Source organism: Caretta caretta, chromosome 26 (assembly GCF_965140235.1).
Source record: "Caretta caretta isolate rCarCar2 chromosome 26, rCarCar1.hap1, whole genome shotgun sequence".
NCBI classification, from domain to species: domain Eukaryota; kingdom Metazoa; phylum Chordata; order Testudines; family Cheloniidae; genus Caretta; species Caretta caretta.
This window is the reverse complement of record NC_134231.1, coordinates 3945493-3965144: the sequence shown is the minus strand read 5'-3', so window position 1 is coordinate 3965144 and position 19652 is coordinate 3945493. Positions and strand designations below refer to the sequence as shown.

Genomic DNA, 19652 nt, shown 5'->3' with positions numbered 1-19652 from the left:
GTAAAAAAAAAAGCCACCAGTAAAAGGTATTGTATTGTTGTTAACGCTAATGAGAATGGATGGGGAACTCCATGGAGATGACCTTGTGTTGGTTTTCACTCATCCTGCTGAGTAAGATGTAGAGGGTTTTAAGTGATTATGACATACAACTCTATCACTTATATCTCAACACTGAGGTGATAAATGTTTCTAAGTCTCAGAATGTTGATAGGAGTGAAGGAACATGTTTTTCCTTATGTAATTTTATGAGAAATTTCTTATGTTTTTTATCTCCATAAAATGGCATAAGAAAATAGAACTAGATCCTACAGTCTACATAAAATTAGGGCTGGAACCTGCATTTTTTACTCAGATAAGTCGTTATTTAGACTTGAAGAAGTAGAAAGACACCCAGCACCTTGGAGTGTTGGTCAACAGCATGACTTGGAAATTTACTATCGTATAAAGCACTTCACAGAACACAGAAACACACTGCAAGAATTTAAGAGAGAATAAATTTAGGGCAGGAAGAATAACATAAAAATTTTAATTATAACTCAGGATATTCAGGAACATCTTACATAAGAACATAACTTAAGAGCTTCCATACTGGGTCAGACCAATGGTCCATCTAGCCCAGTATCCTGTCTCTGATGGTCACCAGTGCCAGATGCTTCAGAGGGAATCAGCAGAACAGGGGAATTTTGAATGATCCATCTCCTGTCATCCAGTCCCAGCTTCTGACACAGATTTAGGGATACCCAGAACATGGGGTTGCATACCAGGCCATCTTGGCTAATAGCCATTGATGGACCTACCTCCAGGAACTTATCTAATTCTTTTTTGAAATGAGTTATAATTTTGGCTTTCACAACATACCCTGGTGATGAGTTCCACAGGTGATTGTTCATTGTTTGAAGAAGTATGAATCTTATGAAGATTCAGATAAGTTTGTCAAAGTAAGAATCCCACCCCTTTCCTGGTGGCAGTGATGCTGTGTCCAAGTGGCTCATTAATGGTCATTTCTTTAACTAAAGCTGCCTCATAATGGACATGCTCAGAAGTAATGTGTTTCATTTCTGCAGCTGCTGAATGTTTCTGGCACTGAGGTCACTCCTGGAAACTGAACTGCCATACTGTTCCAGACATGAGGCAGAATTTTCTAAAGCCCCTAAAGTGTCTTAAAAGGCCTACATCCCATTTTCAGAATTGACTGAGACAGTTTGGAGCCTAAGTTCCATTGACTCAGTCACTTTTGAAAATGGGACTTAGAAGACTAAGTCATGTAGAGACTTTTGAAAATGTGTGGATCATCATTCTGTGTGTCACTCGCAAGTTTAGAAAGTCTGAGTCAGTGCAAAGTGTCGGAAACTGACGCAAGCACTGTTGAAAGTTCACCAGGTTCAATCATGATTTGGCTTTGCGGTCTGTTACCGTCCATTTTTTTTAAATCCTCAACCATTTTGACTTTAAAGTGCACTTGTATAATTTGTACAGCAACTGTAAGGTATGTCTCCTTGCCATGCCAAGAGTGCGAGACCATTGCGATATCAGAAGTGACTCAACCAATCTTCTGCCCCTTACTCTGCAGAAATTTGCATTTAACAGTTGTGCTGGTTGTAGGAGAGAGATTGCACAGATGGCGGATTACTTGGCCCATCTGCCACACCCATGCTACAGCACAGGCTTTCTGCTACTAGTTTCTTCAAAGCCATCATTTCATTTAGTCTGCTACTGCCACAAGAGCTTGATGTGCATAGTGCAAGTTACTGCAATAGAAGGAAAAATACTACCATATTTTTTCCAGTAGCCATGATGACTGTCAATCGGTGTCACTTTTGCCCATAGCAAAAATATTTTGGAATGAGTATTAAGTCTGGCTTCTTGTACTTGACTGTGAATCTCTTCTGCTGGCTGAGCAGGTTAATTAGTGCTCTGAGTTTATCTGGATTATTCTGCAGTTCATTTAGGGGAAGGCGGAGATCCTGTCTTTGGAGGACATCTATCTGGAAATTTACTAGATTTGCAAGCCTGTCATGCATTTCTGCTCACCTCTACAGATGCCAGGACCCTAGAACTACAATGAGTTTCCCAATGCAGACTTCATGGGGATGGTATTAAAAGGATTGTCCAAAATGTGCCCGATATGGGGAAAAAAAGTGCAGTGACACACAGTCCAGTTTTCAAAAGTGGACTTTAATTTTGGGTGCTTCCAGGAGAGGGTGACCAACTTGAAACACCTAGAACTAGATTTTGAGCAGACACGAGCACCCAGACCTTCCAGTAACCTAGATGGAAACTTTGGCTGCTTGGCATTTCTGAAAACCCAGGCCCAAGTTGGACACTCAATATCAGTGGCCGCTTTTGAGAATCTTCATCCTTGTTGCCAGTGATTTGTGCTTCAAAGAGAAAAGAATGAGTCTTTTTGGTGAGTTGCGGTTGATTTACCCTGAGATATTGTATAGTTTCTCAAAAAGAAAAGGAGTACTTGTGGCACCTTAGAGACTAACAAATTTATTTGCGCATAAGCTTTCATGAGCTACAGCTCACTTCATCGAATGCAAGCTTATGCGCAAATAAATTTGTTAGTCTCTAAGGTGCCACAAGTACTCCTTTTCTTTTTGCGAATACAGACTAACACGGCTGCTACTCTGAAACCTGTATAGTTTCTGTAACTGCAGACAGAGATATGTAGAGTTTGGTGGCATTTTGTGTGTGTCCCTTGTTTTGATCCTTCCAAACATGAAGTATTCATCTTCATAACACTTACCAAGCCTAAACTTGAGCTGGACATTTATCTTTATAAAATACTTCTATTAAAAGTTTAAAAAATTACACACACTTCCTCCCCCCAACCTTCACCTACCAGTGTTAAATCACATTGGCCCAATCTCATTCCTGGTGAAACTCAATTAAATTAATGCCAAAATCAACCGAGAAATCAATTTTGTCTCCATTTCTATTTTGTGTCATTGTGTAGGAATTTCCGCACCTTTTTAATATTATAATTAGAAAATCAACATAATCGGAACCTTGTCAAAACATTTTTCTTTTGCTTAAAAACCAAGTCATGCTTTTATGAAATTCATTAAATCAGCATTATGGATGATGTGGCCTGTGATCTGCTGCTTTGCTAGAGCTACTGATTGGCTTGATAATATCTTCTGGAATGTTGAGTGTGCCAGTGTTCTGTAATCTGTCTTATTTAATGCAGTGTCTATAGGTTACCAGTCATTACGAGGAAAGAAAATGGTCTTTATCTGTCTATATAGCTGCATTTTAACTGCATCTGCCTTCATAAGTCAAGTATGTACTCTACCATATAAATTCGCAGGATACTTTTATCAATTAATTTCAGTTCTTTAGGAAAATATAGTGAGGGTATATATGAACCTTAGTGGTAATGTTAAAACAATGTGAGCTGAAAACAGATTTATTAATGGATGTTATAGCAACTTCAAACACATCATTATGCATTCTTCTATGGTGTGCAGTAGACAGAAGCAAGATGAACTCTCTAATCACTTCAGATTAATGGAAATTATTTTCTCAGCTCATGTCATAACAGAGAGCATCACCAATCATGCATTCTTTCTTTATCAAATTCCTAGGATGATAACTTTAACAAAATAATGTAAGATATTAAGGTGTCTGCTCTATGCTGCACTGACAGTGTCTGTACAAAGTACTTACATAGTAATACAATGGTAAGAGTGCTGGTTTTCCATCAGTGGCTTTCTGGGTAATAAAAAGGTATTGTTTTATTAACAGGTCTTTGAAGCAATGGTAGAGGAAATAGGTATGTAGGATTAGATTGGATTTGTGGTATTTTCTTGTTGTTGTTTGGTGATGGTCTGTTTTATCTCAGCCACACTGGCACCAGAAGGATAAAACATAACTTGGTAAACCAGGACGGTCTTCAAATTAATCTTGCATTGCTCATGGTATTTTTGTTGTTGCAATTTATCACCGACTTTCATTAACTAGTGCAAGTTAATCACAAAAGTTAATCCAGTACTTTAGGTGGTATAAAACTCATATAAGACCATTTTAATTTTGTACTGAACAGAAAATCCTGCCCTTTAGTGGGTGATTTTTAAATGTAAAGTTACTGCTCAGTAAGGTCCCAATCCTGCAAAGCGCTTAAGCATATGCTTCAGTTTTTAAACACATGACTACTCTCATGCTGTAGTGCTTCCCTGCATTGGGGCTTCTGACTGTCGCCAAGTGTCATTTCTGCATGGGTTTTGTATCTCCCTTCCCCCCCCTCCATGCTTTGGAGTGAGCCCCATTCATCCAGGTAGGAGAGATCTGATCTCTCTCTCTCTCTCTCTCTCTCAAATTTTACATCGGCACACATTCATAGGGTTTTCAACATCCAGTAAACATTGACTGGATGAGTAAATTGCTGAGAACAAGATGATCATGAGGCTTTAGTCAACTCTTTCTTTTCCTTGATTTACCTGAATTCATCTCTGCTTTGATGTGAGGATCTTCACATAATCCCAACAGACAGACGACTACCTCTCAAAGCCCTGTTCCAGACAGCTGCCTAGGCGGGCTTAAGCATTAGGGTAATCAGAGTCAATGGGTTTTTTTCCTAATGATGGATATTTTCTCCTTACAGTACCCCTCTGCAAGCTTTTGGTGGTCTGAGGATTGAGTTTCTCTGTCCACTTGTGTCCTCTGTGGCTCAGTAAAGAGCTGCTTCTATGCCATATTCTCCTCCTGAAATGATTTTGATGCTTCTCTCTCAGGCCCTCTAGCAAAATGAAAAATGTGTGTTTAATTATTCTCAAAGTTGTATGTTAAATATGGACGTTCAATCCTAAACAGAGATTTGAACTGAACACTTAAATGTTGGTTACTACCCCATGGCATATGGGCTACATTAAGATAAAGAAAAAATGTAGTTTGTAGTAACAGATGGATTTGAACTCTACTGGGATCTGTTGAATGTTTTTTAATATTTAATTTACAATGAATCTTTAATATAACATTTAACTAAGTGTTCTGTCATATTCTCTTTAAATGTATGATGCCTTTTCAAAATAATTGTCTAGGAGATTTCATATGAATATTGAATGGTTAAAATTAAACAGTCATTGGGATATGAAAAAAAGTAATTTCACTGAAATTTTATGATTCGCATACTTGTGCAGATTGGAATGTTGCATTTAAAAGAAAATAGTTTTTATTGTCTTTCCTTTCTGCATGCCAGAAAACAGAGTGAATAGAAACAACCCTAGTGACAATGCAAAGCACATGAAGCCATTATGATACTGAAACATTTTTGTTTCTTAGCACTGAAGTCCAGCAATATTTATCAAACATCATAAGATGACTGAGTCAGTAGTAGCTGTCACCTACGTATGTATATTTTGTAAAGAAGTCAGTTATCAAGCATTAAATCACCATTGTCAGTCATGTCTGTAATGACTCCTGTGTAACTTCCACAGAATTATCTGCAATACACTTGGTAAAACATTTCATACAAAGTTTATTTTTAATCTCAAAAGACTATTAAAAAAGGAGAGAGAGAGAGAGACAGTGAATGTGGCAATTATGCTGCTTTCTGATTTATACCCCACACTGCTTTGCCATTGGATTTATACATCTTAATCACGATTGTAACACCTGGGGCCCATTAATGCTGGAAGGGAGAAAAGATTTAAAGAAATAGTACATGTTATAGGCAGGCCTCTGGTTATTAAACTCTGCATTCACTGTTCTATTTGATATATATCTCAAAGAAGCAGGGAAGGCCACTGTAGGAAATATTGGGTTGCAGGTACCAATGTCCTTGACCTGTCTAGACCCAAATAAGAGCATAGGTGTTTACATTTTGAGGAATTTATTAAGCAATTTAATTTTGTTTTAATTGAAAATTACAAAACATATTCTTAGATAAACAGGGTAGGAGAATCTTTTTAATGTCGCAAGGGAGATAATGAATAAATCAAGTTATATATAACAGAGAAATAAAAGAGGACTAGTTTAGGCTACCTTACAGGTGTTCATACTAGTGTGTTACTTAGTTGCAAGTCTAGACATCATGGGAGTAAAACTGTGAGTGGCTAGTCAATGACAGTGCTCCCACCAATGCGAGTGCAATGGGATAATTCCTGAAAATGCCCTATTTAAAGAAGGCCTCAATAGTTTTCAAACCTTACATAGGAGAGATTGGCGCTAACATCTGAGAATAAGTTGTTAAGAAAATTAGGTGCAAGCACGTCTGCACATGCTTACCTTGACTCAGATAAGACTTGCTGGATAATTTAGATAAGGTAGGAAGCTCCCCAAGTGTCAAGTGACTGCTAGATGAGGAAAGCGCCCCTCACGTTTTTCACTGGAGGAAAGTATTTTCCTTGAAGAAATGTAACTGTTTTCAGAATTCAAATATATATGGTCCTTTACAGTTATTAGTATGTATAGAAGCTACAAGCAAAACTGTGCTAAACACTGTAATAGCGCAAAATAAAAGGTAGTCCCATACCCGTCAGTGCTGACCATCTAAATACACAAAACAGACAAAGGATGTGAGGGGAAAAAACAAGGACAGAGAGGGAGAAGTGATTTGTTCAAGATCACACATTAGGTCAGTGGCACAGATGGGAATAGAACCGAAGTGTGCTAAATCCCAGGCTGGTCTGCACCTGAAACTTTGACTTAGCTCTGTTACTGACAGGGTGTGAAAAGTTCACCTCCCTGAGAAATGTCGTTAAGCCTACTTAAGCTTCAATGTAGTCACTGCTAGGTTGATGGAAGAATTATTTGATTTAATTGGGGATTGGTCCTGCTTTGAGCAGGGGGTTGGACTAGATGACCTCCTGGGGTCCCTTCCAACCCTGATATTCTATGATTCTATGACCTAGGTACCGCCTCTCGAGGGGATGGATTTACTAGAGAGAAGGAATAAACCCTTCCATCACTGTAGCAAGTGTCTACGCTACAGCAGCAGCACTGCAACAGTGCCACTGTTGCACTTTTAGTGTAGACGTATTCCCAGTACAGCGCCCTATCCACTAGACTGCACTGCCTCCCCATTGACTTCAGTGGGTCTAATCACATGTAAAATTCAGCACATCCATATGTGTTTGCCATATTGGGGCCTTTGCGTGTATCCCAGCCATTGCTACTGGAGTGGAAAAGCTTGCTGAAAGTATTTCTGAAGCCATGAAATGACACATTATGGGTAGGGACAGAGTAAAAATGACATTTTAAAAAAAAAGCAGAATGATACGCTTTTAAAATTCAAGGGCTGAAGCAAATTAATCATTTTAGAACTGCCCACTGTTTAACTTAAAAAAAAATGAGCCATTTGCAGTATCAAATAATTAGATTAAGAGGAAAAAAGGGCCTTTCATCGTCATAAACTCAACCACGTAATCACTGTGTGTAATACTGTGTCTACCAACCAAACACTCGAAGATTGACTTGACCAATTACGATAATCCTCCATCTGGTGGCTGGATTTGTTGGTTGTCTTACAAGTCATCCCCACGCAAATTTGATCGAAGATCCTTCTGATTCATAGGCAGCAGCTACTCCCAGTGAGGGAAAAGTGTGCTTGTTGGTGCCGCATCAAATGCGCTAACGTGCTGGGAATGCTGCCTTCTGTTTAGTAAAAGTGAGTGGCTCTTCCTTCAAGAAGCAATGTGGTGGCTCAGAATTGTGCTTCTTTTTATGTCAACTTTATTTTTAACACAGATTTTTTTTCCTGTGTAACAAGCTGTCTTGGGCTGTGTCCCTGTAGGCTTCTCTGCACAGGCGCAGGGTTCTTCCAGTGTGGAACAACTTGCAGAATCAGGGGCCTGATCTGCAGTTTTGTTGGTGTCGGCAAGCCTCTGTGGAAATTTTAACTAATATATCTAGTGCAATAAGATGACAAATTTAGGCAGCAGAGGGACGCACCTCTGAGCTTTTAATCTTTGTTTCTGCTTTTTATACAGTAAACCAGAGATGCATTTTGAGTTTCTGGTCAGGCCCAAGAGCCAGGGAATGGAGAGAGGAGATAGGTAGATTTAAACAACTGTAGTTGTTCACCACTTGAAAGTTTAAATCCTAGTTATCTACTTGTGTTGAGTCTAAACCTTCCCTCCCTTTTGTGTTATCACTGTGGAAAATATAAAGATGAATCCATCAACACAGACACTTCCTTATCTCTGCTGAGCACCAGGGTTACCAGGATCAAGGCTGGCTTCACGCTTTGGCATATTTTATTTTCTTTAGATTTTTCTTAAGGAAAAAGCAAGCAAGGAAGTGACTGAGTGATTTAAAGCCTTTTTAAAAATCAAATCAGAACAAAACAAAACAAACGTACTTAGGTGGAGAGATTCTAAATGCTATTATTTGGAGTTTTACTATTAAGTTGCAAACTTAAGTGAGCATGAAGAACAATTAATTTGTAGAACTCATTGCCGTGTGATGGACAAAAATATAGCTGGTTTCAGAGTAGCAGCCATATTAGTCTGTATTCGCAAAAAGAAAAGGAGTACTTGTGTCACCTTAAAGACTAACAAAGTTATTTGAGCATGTCTTTAAGGTGCCACAAGTACTCCTTTTCTTTTTAAAAATATAACTGGGTTCAAAAAGAATCTAGATAAATTCATGGTGGTCCATCAGTAGCTATTAGCCAAGATGGTCAGGGATGCAATTCCATGCTGATGGCAACTATAAACCTCTGACTGCCAGAAGCCGGGAAAGAAAGATGGCGTAGCCACTCCAGCTTCCCCGTTCTGTACACCACCCAAGAAGCTCTGGTAGTGGCCACTATCGGAGACAGGGTACTGGGTAGATGGACCATTGGTCTGACCCAGTATGGCAGTTCTTATATTATGTTATTAATATATCTCTCTATTCCCTACCCCTGAAGTTCGGTTTGCTATTTCATTTTGTACTTCTGTGCAAAATGTTTCATAAAATGTGAATTCCAGTCCCGATTGACTGTTTGCTCCTATTCTCCCCTGCTCTATTTGTCCTTCATACACTTCTCCTCCTCTTCCCCTCCACAGCTTCCCTGTTCTCCTGTCTGTGCCTTTGTCTTTACAGTTAGCTAATCCCCTTCTAACTAAACCCCAACCAAAAAAATAAAGACGAAAACAAATTGTGGCACTAATATGATGTCTGCAGGCCCCCCTCACATGGCTCACTTTGCTTTTCTTCCCTCCACTTCCCTGCCTTTGTCTTACTTTATTAGACTGCAAACTCCTGGAGGCAGGTTCTGTGTCTTACTACGTGTATGCAGCACGGAGGACAATGGGGACTCTGATCTTGGTTGGTCCTTAGGCACTCCTGTAAGAAACACAAAAAACATACAAAAGGCATAAAGTTCAGATGCTATTAATCTAGGCCCCTGTTGTCAAAATTGGCTACTGATTTTGGTTGCTTCTGACTTTAGGGGCCCAATTAAGGACTTTGGATCTGATTTTTCAGAGCTGAGGAACATCAACAACTCGGTTTGTAATCAATAGTAGCTATGGAAGCAGAGCTTCTCTGAAAATCAGAGTCATACCACGGACAACGTGGAATAGAGTCAACACATGAGAATGCATCCGATGCAGTGAGCTGTAGCTCACAAAAGCTTATGCTCAAATAAATTGGTTAGTCTCTAATGTGCCACAAGTCCTCCTTTTCTTTCTGCAAATACAGACTAACACGGCTGCTACTCTGAAACCTGTCACATGAGAATGGTAGCTTCCAAATGCCAGAATTCTGTAGGTTATACTCTCACCAAAACCTCTACAATGATGTAGTGTTGTGGGGGTTTTTTGTTTTGTTTTTGCTTTTTGCACTGAATCTACCTTGATAGGTAGCAAATATTTTGAAAGATGTATTTTGTAAATCCAAGTTTAGATTTTTCCATGCATTAAAGTCTTGTCTAAGGAGACCTATAGAGTTTTCGAACAGAGGTGTTCCAGAATCCAGATGGCTATATCTGGGTCCCTTAACTAATTACTATTATGGCTTTTCAGTTAAGACAACATCATTCAGTTTCTGGAAAATAACAGTACCACTCAGGTTAAAATAATATATAATCATAAAACAAAATGGTGATGCAGTTGGCTCTTGAGCTGTCACTTTAGTGTTTTAAAAAAAGGAAAAATAAGTGATGCATATTTGATTCACAAACTCTCAGACTGATGCTCTTCCACCTTCTCTCATGTGTGACTCACAGCGCAGGTGCTGCATGTTGTTCAAAATGAAATGAGTCACTTGTGTGTGTGGGAGGGAGGACAGCAGGGAGGAGGTACAGTTAAATTAGAAAAAAGGATGGTTTTGTAAAGAAGTAAGGCATTAGAATGGAAGGTATAAACCAAAGCTTTGCAAACACAAAAAAGATACCCACAAGGAACCATGTTGCACTGTCTGATGGTTAGAATGTAGAGAGAACCAGATGCAGTTCATTCAGTCAGCTATCTGATCTTTTCTATATTGCATGGGATAGAAAGGAAACAGTACAATCAGATTTATGTCCCTGGAGTTTGGGAGTTGTCTGAATTTTTGGTTTTAGAATTGTGTGGTGGTGGTGGTGTTTTTTTTTAAATAAGTTGTTTGCAGTGTTGTAGCCATGTGTAGGGAGGCAAGATGGGTGAGGTGATAACTTTTATTAGACCAACTTCTGTTGATGAAAAAGACAAGCTTTTGACAGGTCTGAAGAAGAGTCTCTTTCACTAGAAGAAGTTGGTCCAATAAAAGATATCACCTCACCCACCATGTGTGTGTGTCTGTCTGTCTGTCTCTCTCTCCCTCTCTCTCTCTCTTTTTAAAGTAACATTTAAACTTTTTCCTTATTGTACAATTCTTTTTAAAAAAAAGTCTTTTATTCTTTTTACAGTCTAGTTTTGCTAGTTGGGATTGCATTTGGTTGCTCGCGGGCTCCAAATTCTCTGCTGCCATAATAACTCAGCTGATTTCAGTGGTTTTAAAAACTATTCCATTCTGAGCCTATGGGGAGTGAAGAGGCCCAGAATTGCTCATATAAATGAGAGGCATTGAGAAGGTCAGGAACAAGATGAGGTGAAAAGAGCCACGTAGGATAAGAGGGGAGGAGGAGCCAAGCAGGTGAACAGTTAGAAGTTTGGGAACTGTTTCACTTCAGTTTGCCAGCAGATCAGGGCATTTGCTGCAGCTCCAGAAACGAAAAACAGGTGTACCCTGCAGGCGGTGCATGGTTTTTAAGAAAATGTTCTCCATTTTAAGAGGTCTTTCAACCAGTTCCCCAAAGCTCTATTATTGTTCATGCCAGTATTCTGCCTCCCACCCCACAGGTGATACTTGAGAAATGTCAAGGTATTTAAACGTGGACTTTTTTGTTAACAGCATGCTTCTGGCATAGCACTGTTTAGCACAGGTGTTTCTGTGATTGTGATACCCTGGGAAAATTCATGGTATTCAGTGATTCTCACACTTTCCACCTGTATGAGGTGGTGGCAGGGGTAGAGTTAGCAAACCAGAATGTAAAATCAATGACAGCCACAGGCTTCTTCCTGCATCCCCCAAAGCTGCTTTGTCCACTGTATTTCTACATTGCTACGAATATGCAATCTTTAATTTTAAAAGGATTGAAACCACTTTATATTAAAATAGCTTTGAAAAAGCAACTCTCCTAGACCATCAGTTCTCAGCCTGGGATTTGTGGCCACCCTGCCCTTCTCATTTGGGTAAATGGGAAGGAGAGGTTTCAGAGGAACAGCCGTGTTAGTCTGTATTCGCAAAAAGAAAAGGAGTACTTGTGGCACCTTAGAGACTAACCAATTTATTTGAGCATGAGCTTTCGTGAGCTACAGCTCACTTCATCGGATGCATACCGTGGAAACTGCAGCAGACTTTATATATACACAGAGAATATGAAACAATACCTCCTCCCACCCCACTGTCCTGCTGGTAATAGCTTATCTAAAGTGATCATCAGGTGGGCCATTTCCAGCACAAATCCAGGTTTTCTCACCCTCCACCCCCCCACACAAATTCACTCTCCTGCTGGTGCTAGCCCATCCAAAGTGACAACTCTTTACATAATCAAGTCGGGCTATTTCCTGCATAAATCCAGGTTTTCTCACATCCCCCCCACCCCCATACACACACAAACTGTGTATGGGGGTGGGGGGATGTGAGAAAACCTGGATTTATGCAGAAAATAGCCCGACTTGATTATGTAAAGAGTTGTCACTTTGGATGGGCTATCACCAGCAGGAGAGTGAATTTGTGTGGGGGGGTGGAGGGTGAGAAAACCTGGATTTGTGCTGGAAATGGCCCAACTTGATGATCACTTTAGATAAGCTATTACCAGCAGGACAGTGGGGTGGGAGGAGGTATTGTTTCATATTCTCTGTGTATATATAAAGTCTGCTGCAGTTTCCACGGTATGCATCCGATGAAGTGAGCTGTAGCTCACGAAAGCTCATGCTCAAATAAATTGGTTAGTCTCTAAGGTGCCACAAGTACTCCTTTTCTTTTTGGGAAGGAGAGGGTTTCCCTAATAGGTCTTGGCCACATGGTAGGGAAATACCAGGGAACTCCTGGTATGGAAAAGGTTCAAACCCTCTGACCTAAGCTACACAATATAAAACATATATTGCCTTTCAGATGAGAGAGAAAACTGAAGCCCTGAACATATGTGCACATCAGTGGACCCGTGGACCTTGGTGAATGGCTAAGAACTCTATTCCTGATGTCCTGGGTAAATTCCAACTCAGGTACTCTCATTCTGGCCTCTAAATTTCCCCCATGATTTCAGTTGGCTACGGTGTTTGTTTTCTGCCATGTATTACAGCTGGGATATCATGCATATCCCTGACCCATCCTGTAGGCAGTTGCATGGCAGTAGGACTGTGGAGATTCACACATTTCAGTATACAAAGCACCCACAGTTGAAAAGAAGGCTGACTAATCTGGTTCTACTGGGAGAAAACCCCTTTAGAAAAGAGTGTGTGTCACCATATGGGAATAACAATGACAAGGTATTTTCTGCCTCCTTCCCTCCCAGACCTCAGTGGGGCTATGGTATGATATTTGATAAGACTTAAACACATATAGATCCTAAGGCAGCTGCTGAAGGACTGAGAATGACATGGTCAGCGGTGAGCACTGTAGAATTGTGGTCTTGGAGCTCAGCATCCTGCCTGATCCGTAGGGTGAATTAGAAAAGTTCCTGCTGTTTTTGTTGTTGTTGCAGCTTTAAACAAAAAATGTCACTGTTCCTACAACACAGGTAGAATTGGAATGATAAGGGGTGTGTGTGTGTAAAATATCTACCTGACAATCAGAGAAGCACCTTCTCACTAATGCCCTTAAAGTGTGCAAGTGTAAATGGGAAGCCTTATTAAGGGCCTTAGTGAGATGATGTTTCTCTTGCTAACGTCAGGCCTACAATTCACTCTAGTGTTATAGCAGAAGTATGGGAGAATCTCTCTAACCCATACTATGCTGCACTGCAAATTTATAATCCATACAGCATGTTGATGACATCCTCCACCTTTCTGTGATTTATTCATAGATGTAGCAGTGAGACCTTGTGTTTACTGGCTTAGCAGACCTCTTCTTCTGCAGAAATAATGTAAAGTACCCCAAACTGCTAAATTCTCTTTCCATTTCTGCCACCCTTCCAAGAAACAAAACAAAACAACCCAATAAAACAACTACTGAAGAGCAGACACTCCATCAGTCCACCGGGGCCTTGCTCTGGTCAAGCTGGTGAAGTGGAAGGCACCTGGATATAACCAATGCTTGAGAGTACAAACTCCTCAAATATATATATATAGAGAGAGAGACAACATAGATCACATAATTAAAAAAAATACTAGTAAACCCAAGCTACCATTGATGGTAGCGATCAGTCCATCTTATGATACATCATGGCTGGTTTTTTGCATGTATTCACTTACTGGGTAATTAGTAACATGTCAGTAAAATTCTGCTGTAATTTGGTTCTGTACAGGCTCTATTTTTCTGTCTGTCTTTTTCAGAAATTAGGTCAAAACAAGACTTTGTTTGTTTTCTAGCTAGCTAATGCTATATGCATAGTATTATACACCATTCGATTACAACATATTGAAGCCAGGGATTAATTCTGAAGTGGCATCAGTGTGTCTAGATTTTCTGATGTCCTATCTGTAATAAGCACAGTTTACACTGGGAACTATATATATCAGATATAAACGGGGGGGAGGGGGGCAGATTTACAGCTTCAAACAAGATTAGACTGTCCCTGAAAAATGAAGTTCGCAAAAGCTCCTCTGTTGCATTTTGGGATACACACTTTTCTGATTTTAGTAGGGTGTTTAGCAGGATTATTGTATGTGTTCAAGAATAATCTTTAATGAGATGGCATGTTAAAATCATTCTTCATGAAGAATGAAGTTGAAATGTAAGTAGCATTATGAAAAACCTTAAATACCAATTAACCCAGTATAACTATATCGGTATACAGATGGTCTTAATATAGTTTAAGACTTACAGTAGCTGGCTTCTTTCCGTTTCTTCTGCAGCCCTCGGCTTACTCTGTCAATATCCCTCTCTTTAGAGCTGGCAATCCAGTGCTGTGCACTTCCTGAAAGCAGTGTTAATTGCACGTCACCGTGGACTTGACTGAGACCTCTGCATTCATTTTTCATTTGTAAACTAGGTCAGGTTTTATTATGGCTGGTAAAAAAAAAAAAAGAAAGAAAGAAATGTCCATCAACTTTGTTTGGGTGAAGGGAGGAAGTATTTCCTTTTCAGTTTTAAAGTTGCCTGCTGAAGTTTGTGGGATGTTCTCTTGTTCTTGCGTCATGAGATACAGACACTAATGATCTTATTGTGCCAGATATAACAGTATCCTGCAATGTCCTAGTTAAACTTTATTAAATTAAGTTTAATACCTTTGGGGTTCATTTGTATTAAAATGCAATTATTTGTGTGTTATGAGATTATATGTACCTTCTCTAGGAGGAGGGGGTATACTCATGTAATTCCTCTGGTAATCAGCCATTTGAAGCGTCACCCTGGGGAAGGGACCAGTTGTCTGGCTGATTACCTATTCAGTCTCTTCAAAGGTTCAGACTGGATTCTCTAAAGACCAGCAGACAAACAAAGGACTTTGGGATAAATGCCTGAATTTAATGACTCAGTGCCTTCGTTCTGATCCAGCAAAGGGACAGGACTTTGTTCTGTCCAAGGAGAGTGCTCCAGTCCTTAGGCAAGAGTTGGAAGGAGCCCTTGTGGAAGTGTGTGTGTGTGTGAGAGAGAGAGAGAGAGATCTTTGGTAAATTTATAGGCATGAATATAGGTTCTTTTAAGTTTTTGTAATATGCTTTTTCCATAGTGCTTCTACCTTAAGAATAACATATGCTTGCTTAGAAAGAGCTATGTGGTACCTTTATAACTGTAGCAATTACACTCTGTGCCATCTGTGAGGAAAGAAGAGAAGCAGGTCTGCTTTGGCAGACTGCCTTTCGCTGGGAATAAATAACACAGTGAAGGCAGGGAACTGGTCATCTTGGAAATACCCCAGGCAGGAGGAAGAGGTACTCGGGTCTCCACCCAAGAGAGGTGGTGCCCCAGGGACGTGGAAGTCTGAGAGTGAGTGCTCTTGCTGGACCACTGAGGGGAAATATGAGTACAGTTGCCCTGGACAGTGACACTTGTGAAAAGTGTCCCTGTTGGAATGAAAGAAAAAGGTGTTTAGGATACCACTTAAAAAGAGGACGAAGATAGAAGGCTGTGTCTTCCCTGCAGGGGAAAAAAAGTGTGTGTTTTTACAGAGCTATAGCTATCTGGATGTAAAATCCTAGTAGGGACAAAGCACAGGTAGTTGTACTTCAGTATAGCTACTTGAGCTTAACCAGGAGTTCACCTTGCCTAGCAACATTAAGGGGGGAAAAAACCTATAGTGCCTTTTCACCACTAAGATTTTACATCAAGATAGCTGTCTTCAGGGTATAAACACACTTCCTGCCCCCGACCCCGCGCCCAATGAAGACCTGGCCATGGACTGAGGCATGTGAGAGGAGAGAATCAGTTACACGCCCTAAGGCCTGTCTACTTAAATGATGTGTTGTGGTTCTGAATCCCTAGTAGGCTGCCGAGGTTTGACCAGGGCGGTGGTTTCTGGTGCTTACTAAAGAGCCTGTGATTATTTTTATTTACATTTTGATTGAAGTTTTGCAGTTGGTTTCAATGGGTGCAGGATCAGGGCTCAAATGTCACCCCGTTACTAAAAAAAAGTGGGTCTCATTAAATCAAACAGTGGCAAAGAAGAAAAAGACAAACTTGAAAGCTTCTCTCTCGCCAGCAGAGGTTGGTCCAATAAAAGCTATTACTTCATCCACCTTGTCTCGCTAAAGAAAAAAGGAGTAAAAGGCAGAACAGTAAGATTTAGAGATGGAGAAGCCTTTGCCAGGCCTTTCCTCTTCCCAAGGCAGGGCAGGACTGTTCCCAAAAATGTATTCTCCAGCGCTTAGTCCAATTCTGCTTTAAATGACTCTAGCAATAGGCTATTGATTTTTCTTCATGCTAAATTTCTTTTGATTTGCTGCTGCTTTCGAAGTGCTCACAGGCTAATTGTGTCTTTTCGTTGGGTATTGCATGACCACTTGAATCTTGCTATTTTGGAAGGGTAAAGCAGAATCAATGATGGGCTGGTTGCTTTCGCTGCTGTGTTTCTCTACCTCACCATGCTGCAGAATAAAGCAGAGTGAATTCCTCATAGAGGTTTATGCTCTTTTTGCCTTATGTAGTTAAAATGAGAGATTCATAGAGCTGAAGGCCAGAAGGGACCACCAGAACATCTAGTCTGATCTCCTTTATGTAACATGAGCCAGAACCCGCACATTAAACCCAAGGACCAAAATTAGACCGAAGTATTACAGCCCACAGGAGACTAAACTATTATGTGTCACAGGCAGAGAGTAGGATGGACCAAGGTGCACCAGTGCCCAAGGCCCCTGCAATGGCAGGGGAATGGTTAAGTGAGATATGCCCAGATTATTCCAGCAAGTGACCCACACTCCATTCTGCAGAGGAAGGCAACACTCCCCTCTCTCCCCCCCCCCCCCCCGCCACCCCCAACCCCACCAGATCACTGCCAGTCTGACTTAGGGAAAAATTCCTACCAACCCACATATGGCAATCTGTTAGAGCCTGAAGACATGAGCAAGAACCAGTCAGTTAAGCATGTGAAAGAGAGAAGGCTCAAGGTCTTCTCAGAATATCAGCCCACTCTGCCCAGTTACCCACCTCTGACTGTGTCAATCTCTGATGCTTCAGAGATAGGAGACCCAAAAAAACCGCCCAAACCCTCACCAGAATACATTGGTGGGGAAAAATATAGGCTTGGAATCTGCAATAATATCCCTGGAGGCCACTTGCTTGGATCTGATTGTGAGATTAAGGCTATGGAATTTGCCAGGGCTTCCATTTATAAAATGTATTTACATCTCCAGCTGAGTCCTGCTCCCTGTGTCCATTCTCAGACAAATGTTTCTCAGGTGGTTGGAGCAAAGTGTACTAATGGTGTAATGGACTTTCAAGTGCTCATACCAGTGTACATACAAAAACCCCTAAACCAAGCCCAAATCAACAAATCCAGTGTCAATAAGAAAATTACAATAAAAATGCTAATTGTCCCACATGCAACTGATCCATAGCCTACAAAGTTAATAGGAATCTCTTCATTGACTCAATAGGCTTTGGATCAGGTCCTGAATTCCCATTAACAGGTGATACTTCTGATTCTCTCCGTTTTCATGAATTCTAATGGTCTCGATGGCAACACATTTCACAATAATTTAAAGCATTTCACCGGGCACAAGGATGCTTTATAATTTGGGGATAAATTATCCACAAGCTAATATGAAATATAACCCAAGTAAAAAAATAAAATAAATAGCAGCCTCCATACATTAGAACCCATAAATATGGAGGTAATTGTTTAAAAAAGTTAAATATGCACTGTAAATTCCAGTTACTGTTATGAATACCATATGTTTTAACTGTAAAAGTGATACTTTGCCAGAAACCAGCAAATGCAGTTACCAGTTCTGTGATAGAGAACAGGTTGGCTCAGCTATGTTCATAGAGGCACATTTTCTAGGAAAGCACAAAGTCCCATATTCTACGGAGGAGAACCTATTTATGTGCAAATGTTGTTGTAAAGCATAAAACTCTACTTACCAAAGAGTGCAATATCAGTGCAAGCTTGTAAATCCATTGGCTGCCTTTAAAAATGACTTACTGTCCTTAATAGCCAGATTGAGGAGTGATCTACGCAGTTGTTTATTTAGAAACCAAAGATACTTTCATCAGGACAAAAAGAAAAGGAGTACTTGTGGCACCTTAGAGACTAACCAATTTATTTGAGCATAAGCTTTCGTGAACTACAGCTCACTTCATCGGATGCATACTGTGGAAACTGCAGAAGACATATACAGAGAGACCATGAAACAATACCTCCTCCCACCCCACTCTCCTGCTGGTAATAGCTTATCTAAAGTGATCACTCTCCTTACAATGTGTATGATAATCAAGTTGGGCCATTTCCAGCACAAATCCAGGTTTTCTCACCCTCCGCCCCCCCTCCCCCCACAAACTCTCTCTCCTGCTGATAATAGCCCATCCAAAGTGACCACTCTCTTTACAATGTGTATGATAATCAAGGTGGGCCATTTCCAGCACAAATCCAGGTTTTCTCACCCCACCCCAAAAAATGCAGCAGGAGAGTGAGTTTGGGGGTCAGAAGACCTGGATTTGTGCTGGAAATGGCCCACCTTGATTTTCATACACATTGTAAGGAGAGTGGTCACTTTGGATAAGCTATTACCAGCAGGAGAGTGAGTTTGTGTGTGTAGTTTTTGAAAAAAAGGGGGGGGGGGTGAGAGAACCTGGATTTATGCTGGAAATGGCCCACCTTGATTATCATGCACATTGTAGGGAGAGTGGTCACTTTGGATGGGCTATTACCAGCAGAAGAGTGAGTTTGTGTGTGTGGGGGGTGGGGGGGCGGAGGGTGTGAAAACCTGGATTTGTGCTGGAAATGGCCTAACTTGATTATCATACACATTGTAAGGAGAGGTTTCAGAGTAACAGCCGTGTTAGTCTGTATTCGCAAGCTTATGCTCAAATAAAGCTTATGCTCAAATAAATTGGTTAGTCTCTAAGGTGCCACAAGTACTCCTTTTCTTATTGTAAGGAGAGTGATCACTTTAGATAAGCTATTACCAGCAGGAGAGTGGGGTGGGAGGAGGTATTGTTTCATGGTCTCTGTGTATATAATGTCTTCTGCAGTTTCCACAGTATGCATCCGATGAAGTGAGCTGTAGCTCACGAAAGCTCATGCTCAAATAAATTGGTTAGTCTCTAAGGTGCCACAAGTACTCCTTTTCTTTTTGCGAATACGGACTAACACGGCTGTTGCTCTGAAACCTTTCATCAGGACAATTGACTGAGAATTTTTTTTTAAGATGGGGGGAGAAGATAATTTCAAAATAAATATCAACCTATTGCTGACAAGAATCCAGCCTCACTAGAGTTCTGGAGTTGTGACCTATTTAGGATTTTATTTGGGGTTCCCTTGATGTATTGTATTTGAATAGCAAAGAAATAGAGAATATTGTGTTGGAAAGGATTCCGGTTTGTACTTTATCAAAGAGGATGGGGTTGGGTTTTTTTGCATTATTTGTTTTTTAAATCAGCAA

General features: G+C 40.4%; 1 protein-coding gene across 5 annotated transcripts in view; it reads left to right on the top strand.

Moving 5' to 3' along the window:
• UNC5D (unc-5 netrin receptor D) overlaps window positions 1-19652 on the top strand; it is a 324448-nt gene that overhangs the window by 79446 nt on the left and 225350 nt on the right. Inside the window, exon 1 of one of the 5 annotated variants that reach the window (XM_075123366.1) lies at window positions 12583-12677. The exons of the other annotated variants lie outside the window; for them this stretch is intronic. Coding sequence (XP_074979467.1) covers window positions 12653-12677 — 25 coding nt within the window. The 5' untranslated portion in view covers window positions 12583-12652. Of the gene's footprint in view, window positions 1-12582; window positions 12678-19652 lie in introns of those variants that run through there. 5 annotated transcript variants of the gene reach the window in all.